The 12,304-nt window shown below is 44.0% G+C and overlaps 2 protein-coding genes across 3 annotated transcripts in view; one reads left to right on the top strand and one right to left on the bottom strand.

Moving 5' to 3' along the window:
* Positions 1 to 2,618, top strand: part of CRB3 (crumbs cell polarity complex component 3) — a 30,895-nt gene extending 28,277 nt beyond the window's left edge. For both annotated transcript variants that reach the window (XM_088461035.1, XM_088461034.1), the window contains exons 3-4: positions 260 to 303; positions 719 to 2,618. In XM_088461035.1, coding sequence (XP_088317161.1) covers positions 260 to 303; positions 719 to 922 — 248 coding nt within the window. In that variant the 3' untranslated portion in view covers positions 923 to 2,618. The remainder of the gene's footprint in view (positions 1 to 259; positions 304 to 718) is intronic.
* A 4,536-nt stretch (positions 2,619 to 7,154) lies between these two features.
* Positions 7,155 to 12,304, bottom strand: part of LOC148454327 (DENN domain-containing protein 1B-like) — an 87,446-nt gene continuing 82,296 nt past the window's right edge. The window contains exon 22 of the mRNA XM_088461033.1: positions 7,155 to 8,568. Coding sequence (XP_088317159.1) covers positions 7,636 to 8,568 — 933 coding nt within the window. The 3' untranslated portion in view covers positions 7,155 to 7,635. The remainder of the gene's footprint in view (positions 8,569 to 12,304) is intronic.

Below are 12,304 nucleotides of genomic sequence, written 5' to 3'. Positions count from 1 at the left end.
ATCTCACACTACAGTCCCCTGCATCAGTGTGATAGGAGCTGATAACACTACTCTGGGGGAACCAGCTTCTCCCACTATCAAACTCTCAGATGATCTGATTGGCTACAGGGTTGTTCTGTACCTGCTCACTTCTAATCGGGGGACCCCCTAGACCTACTGTACATAAGCGTAGATGATCGAGACGTATCAAAAAGGTACACTAATGATATAAAGTCTTACTGACACACAACTGTTTTTTGTTTTGTTTTTTTCTCTGCAGCATCGAATGACACGAGCACCACGGAAACTCCGAGAGGATTATCGGTGAGTGATGCGGGGCTTGCGTTTAGGGGCGGAGGGTAGAAATAGGGTCACAGCGAGACTTAAGAATAACACACTGCGCAAAAATGTTTACTAGAGAAGACCAAAGCATCCAAGGAATCAGAGATCCAGGCATATACATGGCTGCTGGGAGTATAGTAATAAAAAGAGTGTTGCAGTAGTCCAGGCGGGAAATCATAAAGCGCGACCGCCACCTACAGCCCAGTGTTGATAGCTTTTTTTTTAGCAGTTTGCACTAGTAATCATGAGATTGTTGCCTATCCGTTCGCTGGGAAGTGGTGACATCGCTGTGGACCTAAGTCAGGCAGTAGGCCGTGGATGTTCTCTTAGTCTGTTTGACAATTAAATATCACCGAACTGGTCCTAGTAATACCTGTCATCTTTCCTACTCTCGCAGGAGCCTGAGCGTCTGGCAGCGATAATCGTCCCGTCTGTAGTGGGCGGTCTCCTCTTAATCGGCATCCTGGCTTTCATATTCATCAAAGTGAAAGAGAAGCGTCAGACGGAGGGAACTTACCGACCCAGCAGCGAAGAGCAGGTAGGATCCAGGACAGAGCCCAATGCCGCCTTAAAACTACCACCTGAGGAAAGGCTGATCTAACACGGGGACCTTCCCCTGGCAACGAATGGAGTATGTGACTGATCCTCAGAGACTCTTATCGAGCCTGATTCTGTACAATGACCGCTGAGGCCAAGTTCAACTCCATAGCATGGAGACCACAAAATACCAGAGACCAACCTGAAATATTGGTCACCGCTCTGTAGCTGGAGTTTTCTTTCTTTTAAAGCCTTGATGAGTCCGTCAGCAAGACAATCCCAAGCATGATGGCAAGGACATAAAGACTGTGTGCAAACTCGGCCCATCTAAACTCCGGCCAGTCTTGCGTCATGCTGTTTGCAGAAGTAGAATTGCTTATCGCCACTGAGCTCGTCAAATTTCATGGGCACAACCACGGTTTTAAAGGTTACTGGCTTCCTAGCACCACACAGCCGGTCCATGGACAGAATGAGAAGACTGATGGTATAATGGCCTTTATTTCTCACTAAGCAGTATTAGACAAGGAGAGAAACCTAAAAGGTGGGCGGCTACATCTTATAAGGGGTCAATGCCATAGCAACTTCTTATTCGAGCATGGTAAAATGTACTACTGAGCGACTACAGAGACAAAATGTCACAAGTGGCAAAAGGGTTTAAAACCGTCCCCGAAAATTTTTCACATGAGGTTTTAAGGCTTCATAGGTCTATTAGTAATATTACAGTTGTAGATAGCATAATTATTTTTGTATTTATACACCCAAAATCAAGGTATTAATGCTAACATATATTGAAATATATATTTCCATCAACATGTTTTTTGTTTTTTTTTTGTTATTTTTTAACCCACAGATCTAATATCAACTAATCTATACTTTACCAGGTGCGGGGTTACTTATTTGTCACACACAGAGTCTCCTGCAGTTACGCGTTCAGGGCAAACTACTTCTAAAAGTATCATTATTTAATCCTGTGCATTCTTCTTTTATTTCACAAAGTATCTATTCTGCAGCTATGATCTGTTTTTATGTTTGTTTGTGTTCCAGTCAACGTCCAGCCATTGACCCATGACCCTGGGTTTTTGCCCCCAACTCCCCCAAAACCAAGGCATTCTCCATAGAAATGAGAGTAAAATGCATGTTTTCGGTCTAATATACCACACGTACACAAGGATAGTGCTGCGAGTTTTGGAGAAAACCGCCCGGCATGAGAGTTATTTATTAACATTGTTCAAGGGTGCAGGTCAGCACTATAAGCTTGGCTACCAACCTGCAACAGGCTCTTATCTATCTATTGTCAGTCAACAAAAGCAAACATTAAGAAGAAAAATGACCTATTTATGATGGCTTCTGACCTTCAGGATGATCTGAATTGTGTACATTGTGTCTATGGAATCACTGTGTAAATTACTTTATGACCTCATTTGGACCGTCCAAGGTTTTGACGCATTTACGACTTTAAACACAATCAATGTCTAAAATCTTATTGAAATGGTGACCAGTTAAAGGGATTGTCCGCCTCCAGGTGGCTGTTAATGTGGTGGCTTCTACATGTCCTCAACGCTTTCATATGTGGTGTTTGTAGCATATCTTTACATCGGAGAGCAGAGTTGTTGTGTTTTTGCTGCCTGGAAGGTAACACAAAGCTACTCTATGGGTACAAGTTAGGGATGTGCAGGCTCGGTTCTACTCGGTTCCGTTCGGTTCTTTTTACCGGATCTTATTGGGTTTCAGCTGTCACGAGTTTTGGATAGCCAATAAGGTTCGGTAAAAAGAACCGAACGGAACCGAGTAGAACCGAGCCTGCACATCCCTAGTACAAGTATATCCAATTCACAGAGCACAGCAAGGTTGTGTCACCTACCAGGGTAACACTAATAGACAATTCTGCCTAAATACAAACCAACATTACTAAATGCAGAGAGCTACAGCAGAGTTTCGGGATGTCACGTACATGTTGGTGCTTTCAAGCAATCTGTAGGGGGAGAAACACTTTAACAAAGTTGCCGTCTATTTGTAATGGAGGCACTTTGAAGCTGACTCTGTCTCTGCTCCAGCACAAAAACAGCACTTACGAACCTCACGTGCCTTAATTACTTCATGCTGGAAATCTCCACTCCTAGCCCCTCATCCTGTTGCGCCAAATAACCATTTACTCTACACTGTTTGTTCAATCTGTGTAAGCCGTTTTGTACTGATCCAGTGATTTTACACAATTTTAGTTGTAAAGACAATAAAAAGTATTTTATCAAATGTTCCACATTGAGTTTTTGCTTTCGGAGCTTTCTAACACAGACACCCTTACACTCATTACTATTTTTGGGTGTGCAGACATTTCAATAGGTGTTAATAATAAATAATAATGATATTATTATATAGCACTTTTCTCCCAATAGGGCTCAAATTTCCTTTGCATGTTCAGTTAAAAAAAAAAAAAAAAAAACACATGACACAAATGAAAGTATCAATAGACTACAGATAAGAGCTAAGCATTTGGTTGTTGTAGAGATTAGAAGTATCAGGGCGTATTGTAACCTATGTTAGGAGTTTAATCACACTCAGGAAGCCTAAGAAGAGGGGAATGTGTAGTTATATTAGTATGTACATTCAATTATGGTATCCTTTTAGCAGGAAAAACAATTACTTGGAAAGGAGTGTATTAAACATAAGGACTTTGGCCCTCATTCAGACCCACTCGCGAGCGGCTGTCCGCTCGCAAGTGGGTCGATGGTCCGCACTGCGCATGTTTGCATGACGGAGGGAGCGCCGTCGTACGCATGCGCGAGACCCTACGAGCAAAGGACTTTCCTTCGCTCGGAGTGTCTCATCAAAGGGGGCGTGCTGTCGATGTTGACTGACAGCACACCCCTTTGGTGGGCGTGCCGGGGGCGTGCCTGCCAGACGGAGGCGTTCCCAAGGGAACGCCTACCATCTGAAGCCGGCCCCACTGACATCACTAGTGATGTCAGTGGGAGTGATTTTGGCTCTGATAGAGCCAAAATCACTCCTGGCCTTGCGGTTGAAAAACTCAACCGCAGGCTACTGCTCGCAGTTTCGATGGTCGCGATGGTCAAGACCATCGCGACCATCATCCTGCACGCTCGTATATGCTGTGGGTGGTGACCCACAGCTATACGAGCGTCCAGGAGGACGCTCCATATTAATGGAGGTGGGCCCTGATTCAGAGCGAGCGCTCTGGTCAGAGCGTCCGGCTCTGAATCAGGGCCTTTGTCTATAGAGTATTTGAAGATGCTCAGCTGGCACCAAAAACGGCAGAGGTATTCAAACTGCCGTCGGACCAAAAGGTAAGCTCAACTTCAAACAAGAACAAAGACAAAAACATATGTGATCTGCTTTTTTTTGTCAAATATTTCTACAATAGCTAGGAGCTTTAGAAATCATGGAAATATACCTGATGTTTGTGTGCTGGTTAGGTGTGATTTGGGGGCACTTGGGGCGTATGGTTTGGGAAAAATTAGGTATCTAACCAATCACCTATCCCAGAGCAGTGTTGTTTAAAATCATTTTGTAGCTTAAATAATAGAGATTAATGTGAACTATATTTCATGTGGCTACTACACAGGAGAAATTATGACGTTGTGTGTACTTAGGTTAAAAGGCATGGAACCTGGGTTATTAAGCAGCCAGCCAGTCAGTCATCAGGTACTGGGTCATGACATCAATAAGGGGGAGGGGGGGTGGGGGCTGGTGGAACTGATAAAAAGTATGGGAGCATTTTGCTCTTTATTAGTCTTGAGGGATCAAATCTAAATTGGACCTGCATTTGCCCCAGCGCAGAATGAGCTGGGTGTAATTTTGTGTAAGTAGTTTCGTTTTCAATTTGAATTTGCAGCACAAATTTGCCTATGTAATCTTTTTAACTTTTTTTTTTATTTCTGTTTCTGTAACTAAGCAGTTCACTTCCGTTGTAAATAGTGTTCCTTTTATTAGTGTACTTTCATACATGCTCCAGAGCCCAGGTTTTGAAGAAGCTATTAGATCTCTAAAGTTACACTATAACTATTGATTGCTAGAAGTAGGGGGAGACCAACTGAGTGCCAGTCTTTGTCGCAGAGACTAAACTGTAATAGAATGTTAGGAGGCCCTGTGGCCCCTAGACATTTTCCATGGGTGGTGGCAGTAATGAGGTGTATTGTATAACGGGCAGAGGGATAGAATATAGTGAATATTCTATTCAGCTCTACCCTCACTACAGGACTTGGGGATCTAAGCAATCGCAGCTATTAGGGTCCCAACATTTATATTTTCTTTTGTAGATACTAAAGGGGGCATTAATGAAACGCGCGAGTAAACAGGTCAGCCTTGCGTATGTATTTGAAGGTTTCTAGAGTAGAGGCCTCTAGCACTGTGCGAGGAAGTGCGTTCCAGAGAGTCAGAGCTAAAAAGCTGCCCGATCCCCCAAATGTAGTAAAGGAGATTCCAGGTACTGCTTAATAGCACTCCATCTGCGGATTAAAGTTTAGGTAGCAGGGTTGTAAGGAGTCAAGCTGCTTCAGGTACCTTGGAATGAGATTGTAGACAGAAGCCGGGCATGGGGCCTGATTTCAGAGGTTGAAGCAGTGCTGATTTCTGTCACAAGATGTTTTCAGTCTGCATATGTGTCAGTCGCACTGCGCATGTGCAGCGATGGTCTTGCAACGGTGGTCGTAGTGTGGATTAGGATGCAGAGTGATTGACAGCGACCATTTGGGCCAGATAACGGGAGTGACGACTCGAACGTTTTGGGGACATGTCACAGCCAGCGACTGCATCTTACGCAGTGGTTCTGGCCGTGGTGTCTTACTTGCGACGGGCATTACGAGAACCAGAGGGTTGCTCAGAGGTCCGATGGTGGGTACAGCTGTTTGTCCATTGCTTCGTCTTTGCACGCAAGTGGATCTGAGAAGCCTGTCTCCTTTCAAAAGATGCCGGTTGCATAACTTCTCAGATCCGCGAAGTACGAGATCGCAGCGGTGACGCCATTGCATCCTCCTTTTTGAATCAGGCCCGTGACTATTAATGGAATGCAGATAGTTGGAGCAATGTTCTCCTGGCTGGTCGGAGCATATGCCTTAGATTGACCATCTGGGAAAGCCTGTAAGGGAAGAATAGATTGTACATATTGCTGCCATCACCAGTCCTAGTGCCAGCACTGTGTATATAGTAATGGGCAGAATATATATTCTATTAATTTTCCATGGAACCCTTTCTTATTTTAAAAACTCTATACACCTTTAGTAGAGTCTTGTTGCTTAAATGGTTATTAGTGAAGGTTCCTTGTTCAATGACTAACTCCTGTTTGCTGGGGACATTGTTGCATTGACGTTCATGGGTGGTCTTTTATTTATTTACAGGGGGGCTACCAAAGGGAATTGTAGTGCTGTGTTGGCCGTTAATATATTGGAATGCTTTGTGTATTAGAAAGCTAAATAATATATGTGAATTCTCTTAAGTGTTTACACCTCCTTACCGAATGTATGTTAATGTTTGTAAATGGAGTTTTACGACTTTTAAATTGCTTTGGAATATAAGTAGAGTACACTGATTGATATATCTATGGTGCATCTGCTTGTGTGTACAGCGGAATTTGTCTGTGAATGACGTTGTACAGACATCCGATCTGCTGTGCGGCTCAGCAGATAAAGATATATCTTTGCAATATAGTGGGGCAGATGTATGAATCTCTGGGAAGTGATAAACGACCAACCGGCTCCCAACTGTCATTTTTCAAACACAGCCTGTAACATGGCAGTTGGGAGCCGAGTGGCTGCTGGTTTATCACTCTGCACTGTATCGCTTTCCAGAGCTTCATACATCTGCTCCATTGTTTCATCTGCTGGTATGTACGGGCGACCTGCCGATCGCCCATGCACATGCTGCAGGGACCCGGCGGTGAGTGACAGCTTAACTGGGCGGGCGAATTTGAATACCTGCCCAGATGTGATGTCAGCGCTAACTGCGCAGACACATCGTCAGAACTAATGATGTGTTTATATACTTACCATTTTAGGTAAGCGGGTCGGCCTAGTGTACCCAGCTCTATATGAACGTAAAGTTACAGGTCTGACTTACCTGCTTTTGCAGCCTTTTAAATCTTGTCTGTATAAATTAGTTCAAACTTTGGCAACGGTTATGATACAAAAGGTAGACAATAATTTGGTCGACGTTATGGTGTCGACCAAATTTTTGTCGACTTTTCCATTGTCAACCTCTTGTATGGCACCCTTGGCAGCGCCCAGTGATGTTGCAGCAAGTGTAAAGTTGCAGCATTTGTAAAACTTCTTTATTTTAAACAGGATAAAAAAAAAAGAAAAAACTCCCAGGCTACAGTTCCACAGTTATCCTGTATCAGGAACAAGTTACATTTCATTATAAAAGCGGATTATTATATTTGAGCTTTTTTACATTTTATTCTGATCATCAATTTTTAGCTATGAACCACGTACTGTTAGTGTTGGGGAATGTAGGAAATTGCGCATTGCCGCGGTGTACAGCTTTGCAGTTGTGGCGGCTTTAGCCTACACTTATGAATCAGGCCCTCAATCACACTTTTCATTTGCAACAATTTTTTGTGGTGGGATGTCAGATGGACCAATGTTGTTTTTATCATTCGTATTCATACAAAACTTTTACTTTGTGTCGCTTAATGGACTTATTTATGTAAATAATATACCACATTAGGGGTGACCTAATAGTTCAAAAGTCCCTAACTGCTCCTGGTTTCTTAGTCTTTGGCACAGTATGAGACCTATATTACATAGACTTGAGTGTAGGGACTTCTTATGCTTCGAACTTCTTCTTTAGCTCCGAGACCTTGACCGCAGCGGGTGACCTCATGTCAGACGATTGAGGAAGGACTTTGCCCTGCTCAGCATTGGTTCTGTTGGGTGCTGCAGATGTTGTTTCATGTAATTGGGCGATGAGTTTAGGAATGGTGGATGTGGGGCTGCTTTGTATTTCTAATTTTGGTGCGCTGTGTGTCCTAAGGAAAGCTGGACGGATACTCTGTGTTGGAGCGCTGGGCTTTGGGCTGCAATAGGTCTGAGAGATCGGCCTTTGGGTGTTAAAAGAGCGCGAACTATATAAAGCTCTCAGGGCCTCTGTGGACTCTCTCTTCGTCCCAGTCCACAACAATCTGGGGTCCACAGGCCCTGCCTGAAAATGAGAGATAGCTGCACGTACACAGGATCCAGGCACAGAGAGGGGGGTGTCCACAGAAATGTTTTTGTCTCCTGTATCCTCACTGGTCACTGTTGGCTCTACAGTTAACAGCTTGTTCTGCTTTTCAGCTTCTTCTTTCAATGGGGAAAAAATTTCAGATTCTGGGGCTGGAGTAATTGCGTTTGGCTCTGTTGTGACCTTTGGCTCCTGCAAAGTCTGCTTAAGGGCAATTGACATAACCTCTGGAGATGTTGATGTGGTGAGTTCTGGGCTGCAGGCCTCAGGTGCCTGGAGTGTTGTCTCAGAGCTTAATGCGATGTCTTCTACTGCCAAAAAATTGTCTTCTTGAATGGATGACTTGATCTCCAATGATGTGTCTTCAGTGGTATCTGAGGTGTTTGAATTGTCCTCTGTTGGGGAGGGGAGCTCCGAGGATTCTTGGTGGTCCAAAGAGTCTTCATCCTCTTCTTGCAGGTACCAGAGGTCGGAATTTCTAGGCTGGCTCACACTGAGGCTGAGATCCTCATCACTAGGGGAATTTATAGAGTGGAACTGGAGGAGAGAAAGAGAGAGAGGGAGAAGTCGCTCATTATATATAATTAAAATAGGCATTTGCGTACGAAAATAGAGTTGGCAACAGACAAGCTGAGCCATAGCCATGTAGAATTGGTCTAAAACTCTCAACGCTGGCACTTTTTTAAATCAGTCACTATGTTTAGGACAATAGATAGTTACAGGTTTGTAATTATTATTTTTTCCTTCCCCCTCTTGTACCTCATACATTCATGAATATGTTTTATGATCACTGCTTCTGAAGGCAGCAGTAGAAGTAATCTGCAGGGCACAATAGGACAAAGTCATCAGTTCTGTCTAAGTGTCTAGTGTTGCAGGCTGGTGAGATAGTAAGGCGCGTGCCCTCTGAGTGTTTGTGTCCACTCTCGGCAAGTTGAATTTTTAAACCCTACACCTTGTCCTTTGCCCTGTGCCTGAAATACTTGCCTGGCCCTGCTGCTGACCTCTAGCCTCTACTGTGACCATTTCCTTTAAAATGCAGTCCCAGAGAAAGGCTGTGGACAGCTGCTGTGTGCAGAGGACAGCAAGATTCAGCTATGACATACAGTATATAATAAAATAGAGTTCTGCATGTCTTAGTGCTTCTCTTTTAGGAACACGGAGATTGGTATAAAAGAAGCTGAAGGGACAAGACCTTTCACCAATGCATAAGGTAGCAGTAAAGAGAAAACTTGGTTACCTACTACAAAATCTGCAGCCGATTAAACCATTTTGTACTGCTGGCGGGGGGGGAGTGATTTATAGTTCTGAGGGTCTGTAGCGGTGTAGGCTGTCCAGTTATGTATGATACATGCAAGAGCATACAGCTGTCATTTTAACCATTGCTGTGTCACATTGTTTGCTGGGCTGCAAATGCCGCACTAACTGTAATTCAGCTTCCTAGTGTCAGACCGTTGCAATAAGGCCAAAACATTATTATCATGTACAACATGGATTTACCCATCCCCTGCCTTTACCTAAGTGATGAGCCGTCCTCCCCTGGGTCCTGTTCCTCTGTGACTGTAAGAGGAGAGTAATGTCCAGCTCACCTTCTGCTGCATCATACTGTCACTTTACCCCCAAATTCTGCCATCAGTATTTATTATTTATTTATTAACAGTTTCTTATAGCGCAGCATATTCCGTTGCGCTTTACAATTGGAAACATTGATAGAACAAAACAGGGTAATAACAGACAGACGTAGAGGTAAGAGGGCCCTGCTTGCAAGCTTACAATCTATAGGGAAATAGGCACCGATACACAAGGATAGGTGCTATATATTGCAATTTGGTCCGGCCAGAATGCAGAGTTTCTTGGTGGGCTGCATGATCCAGTCACACAGGAATGTCAGGAGTATGTGAAAGAAAGACAATATGTGAGGTTATGTGTGGACTGTGAGAGGGGATGTAATAAGACATGGAAGCTATGAAGGTTATGTGGTCAGTTCTGGAATCTGATAAGCTTGTCTGAAGAGGTGAGTTTTCAGGGAACGCTTGAAGGATTGAAGACTAGAGGTAAGTCTTATTGTTTGTGGTAAGGCATTCCATAGAGTGGGTGCAGCCCGAAGAAAGTCCTGTAACCGTAAATGGGAGCAAGTAATGCGCGGGGATGAGAGACGCAGATCTTGTGCTGAGCGGAGAGGTCGGGTTGGGAGATATTTTGAGATGAGTGAAGAGATGTATGTTGGTGTAATTTGGTTAATGGCCTTATGTGTAAGTAACAGTATTTTGTATTGAATACGGTAGAAAACTGGCAACCAATGGAGGGACTGACAGAGTAGTTACTTCAGGAAGTTGTTTGTGAGTTGCTCCCTCCATGCTACCGAGCTCTGGCATCATTTTGTGTGATTACATCTTTCACCCTTTACGACCTAACTTTAACCCAATAGTTACCGAAGGTATTTTGGGCCTGATTCACTACGGATCGCGGCTGCGATTACGCACGCAGTCTGACTGCAATTAGTATGCTAATCCTCTGCGATCGCTATGGCTTCACAGCACAACATGAGGATGCCCGCCTTACCTTACACACATCCGTAATGTTTAGCAAGGCTGCAAAACCATCGGTAACACGGAGTACCATCGCAGCCTCACACACACTTGCACATGGTCAGACCTCACTCAGAAATTGCTAACCTCATCGCATGCTATGAGTACTCAGGCTGCGTATGGTGTCGCAGTGGATAATTTATGCACGCCCCTGCAACGGCGTTCAAACACACTGGCACGCCTGCGTTTCACCACCCACAAACGACACTTCCTGTCAATCACTCTGCGATGGGTCTGCGTAGACACTGCAGTCCCGATCGCAGTGGTTGGTTAGCGGTATACGCAGGACGCAACAATCGGCCAATAGTGTGCATAATCGCACGTGCGATCCGTAATGAATCCGGCCCTTTGTGCCTGAAATTCCGAACTAATATTTATATATTCTCTTCTCCTGCATCCACCTTCTCCTCAATGCTTCATTCATGAGGTACTGGCTATATTCTCTTCCCCTCCACCCATCTCCACATCATTGCACCTCACTGCTTTATACATAAGATACTGGCCGTCTCCTCCGCTCCACCTCACTGCATTATACATGAGGTGCTGGCTGCCTCCTGCTCCATCCACCTCCACCTCACTGCATTGTACATGAGGTACTGTCCGCCTCCTCTGCTCCATCCACCTCATTGCATCTCATATGTATGAAGTATTTTCTTCCATCTATTGCTTGCTGTGTTTATCCAATTAACCTTATATGCTTTGTATGAAGTACTGGAAATATTCTCTCACAATATCTTTTGCATCTTACCTATTGCCTTTTTTTAATCGCTCACTATTTTTGTGTATCTGTCATGTGCCTGCATTTTCTCCCGCTCTAGAATGGTTTTCCAGTTCTACATTTTATTTTAACTTATTTCATTTTTGTTCAATGTACACATAATATACAGACCGATACATGGTAAAAACTAAGTAAGTGCTTTCCTAGAAGGGTGTGGCTCATTAGATCGATAGTAAAAAGTTTTGCAGTGAATATGTCGACACCAGATGGTAGACCGTTAATGGATGTAGTTTGACAGGGTAAATAGGTCAACATTGGAATTGTCGACACTTGTTTTTTTTTTTTTTCTAACCCTAAACTTCACCCTAACCCTCCCCTTGATGCTTAATCAGAGGAGTAGCATGGAACCATGGCACCCGGAGAAAGTGCATGTCATAGCGCCCCCTCCCCCACCTTCCCTGTACTGCACTGTGAAAATGGGGTTATGGCCAGCCTGCGGGGGAATACTGAAGTGAAGAGAAAAACAAAACCGCAAACAGTGGCAGTATCACCCTCAAACTCATACCTTAAAATTGAAGTTTAGGATTGTACCTCAGATGTGTCACTTTTAAGTCCATTGAAGCACAATGAATGAGGAGAGGAGGGAAGGCATCAGAGAGGAAAATGCCGATCAGAGAGGGGTTTTGACAGAAGCCAATAAGAAAGGAAAGGGGAATTGCAAAGCCAATCAGAGTGGGCCAGTGACAGAAGCCAATAAGAAAATAAATGGAGAGGGGTGTTGACAGAAGCCAATAAGAAAAGAGAGGGGAGGGGCAAAGAATCGATCAGAGAGGGGTGGTGACCGAAGCCAATAAGAAAGTAGTGGACACGGGCAAAGAGCCGATCCCATGGTAGAGAGGTGAGGGAATTAACCACTTAACTGACTATTTTTTTTTTTCCTCCCAAATTGTTGGGTTTTTTTTAATGAGTG

This window comes from Taudactylus pleione, unplaced genomic scaffold (genome assembly GCF_031769625.1).
Source record: "Taudactylus pleione unplaced genomic scaffold, aTauple2 ptg001005l, whole genome shotgun sequence".
Lineage (NCBI taxonomy): Eukaryota > Metazoa > Chordata > Amphibia > Anura > Myobatrachidae > Taudactylus > Taudactylus pleione.
The sequence above is the reverse complement of the archived record's forward strand: the minus strand, read 5'-3'. Positions and strand labels throughout refer to the sequence as shown.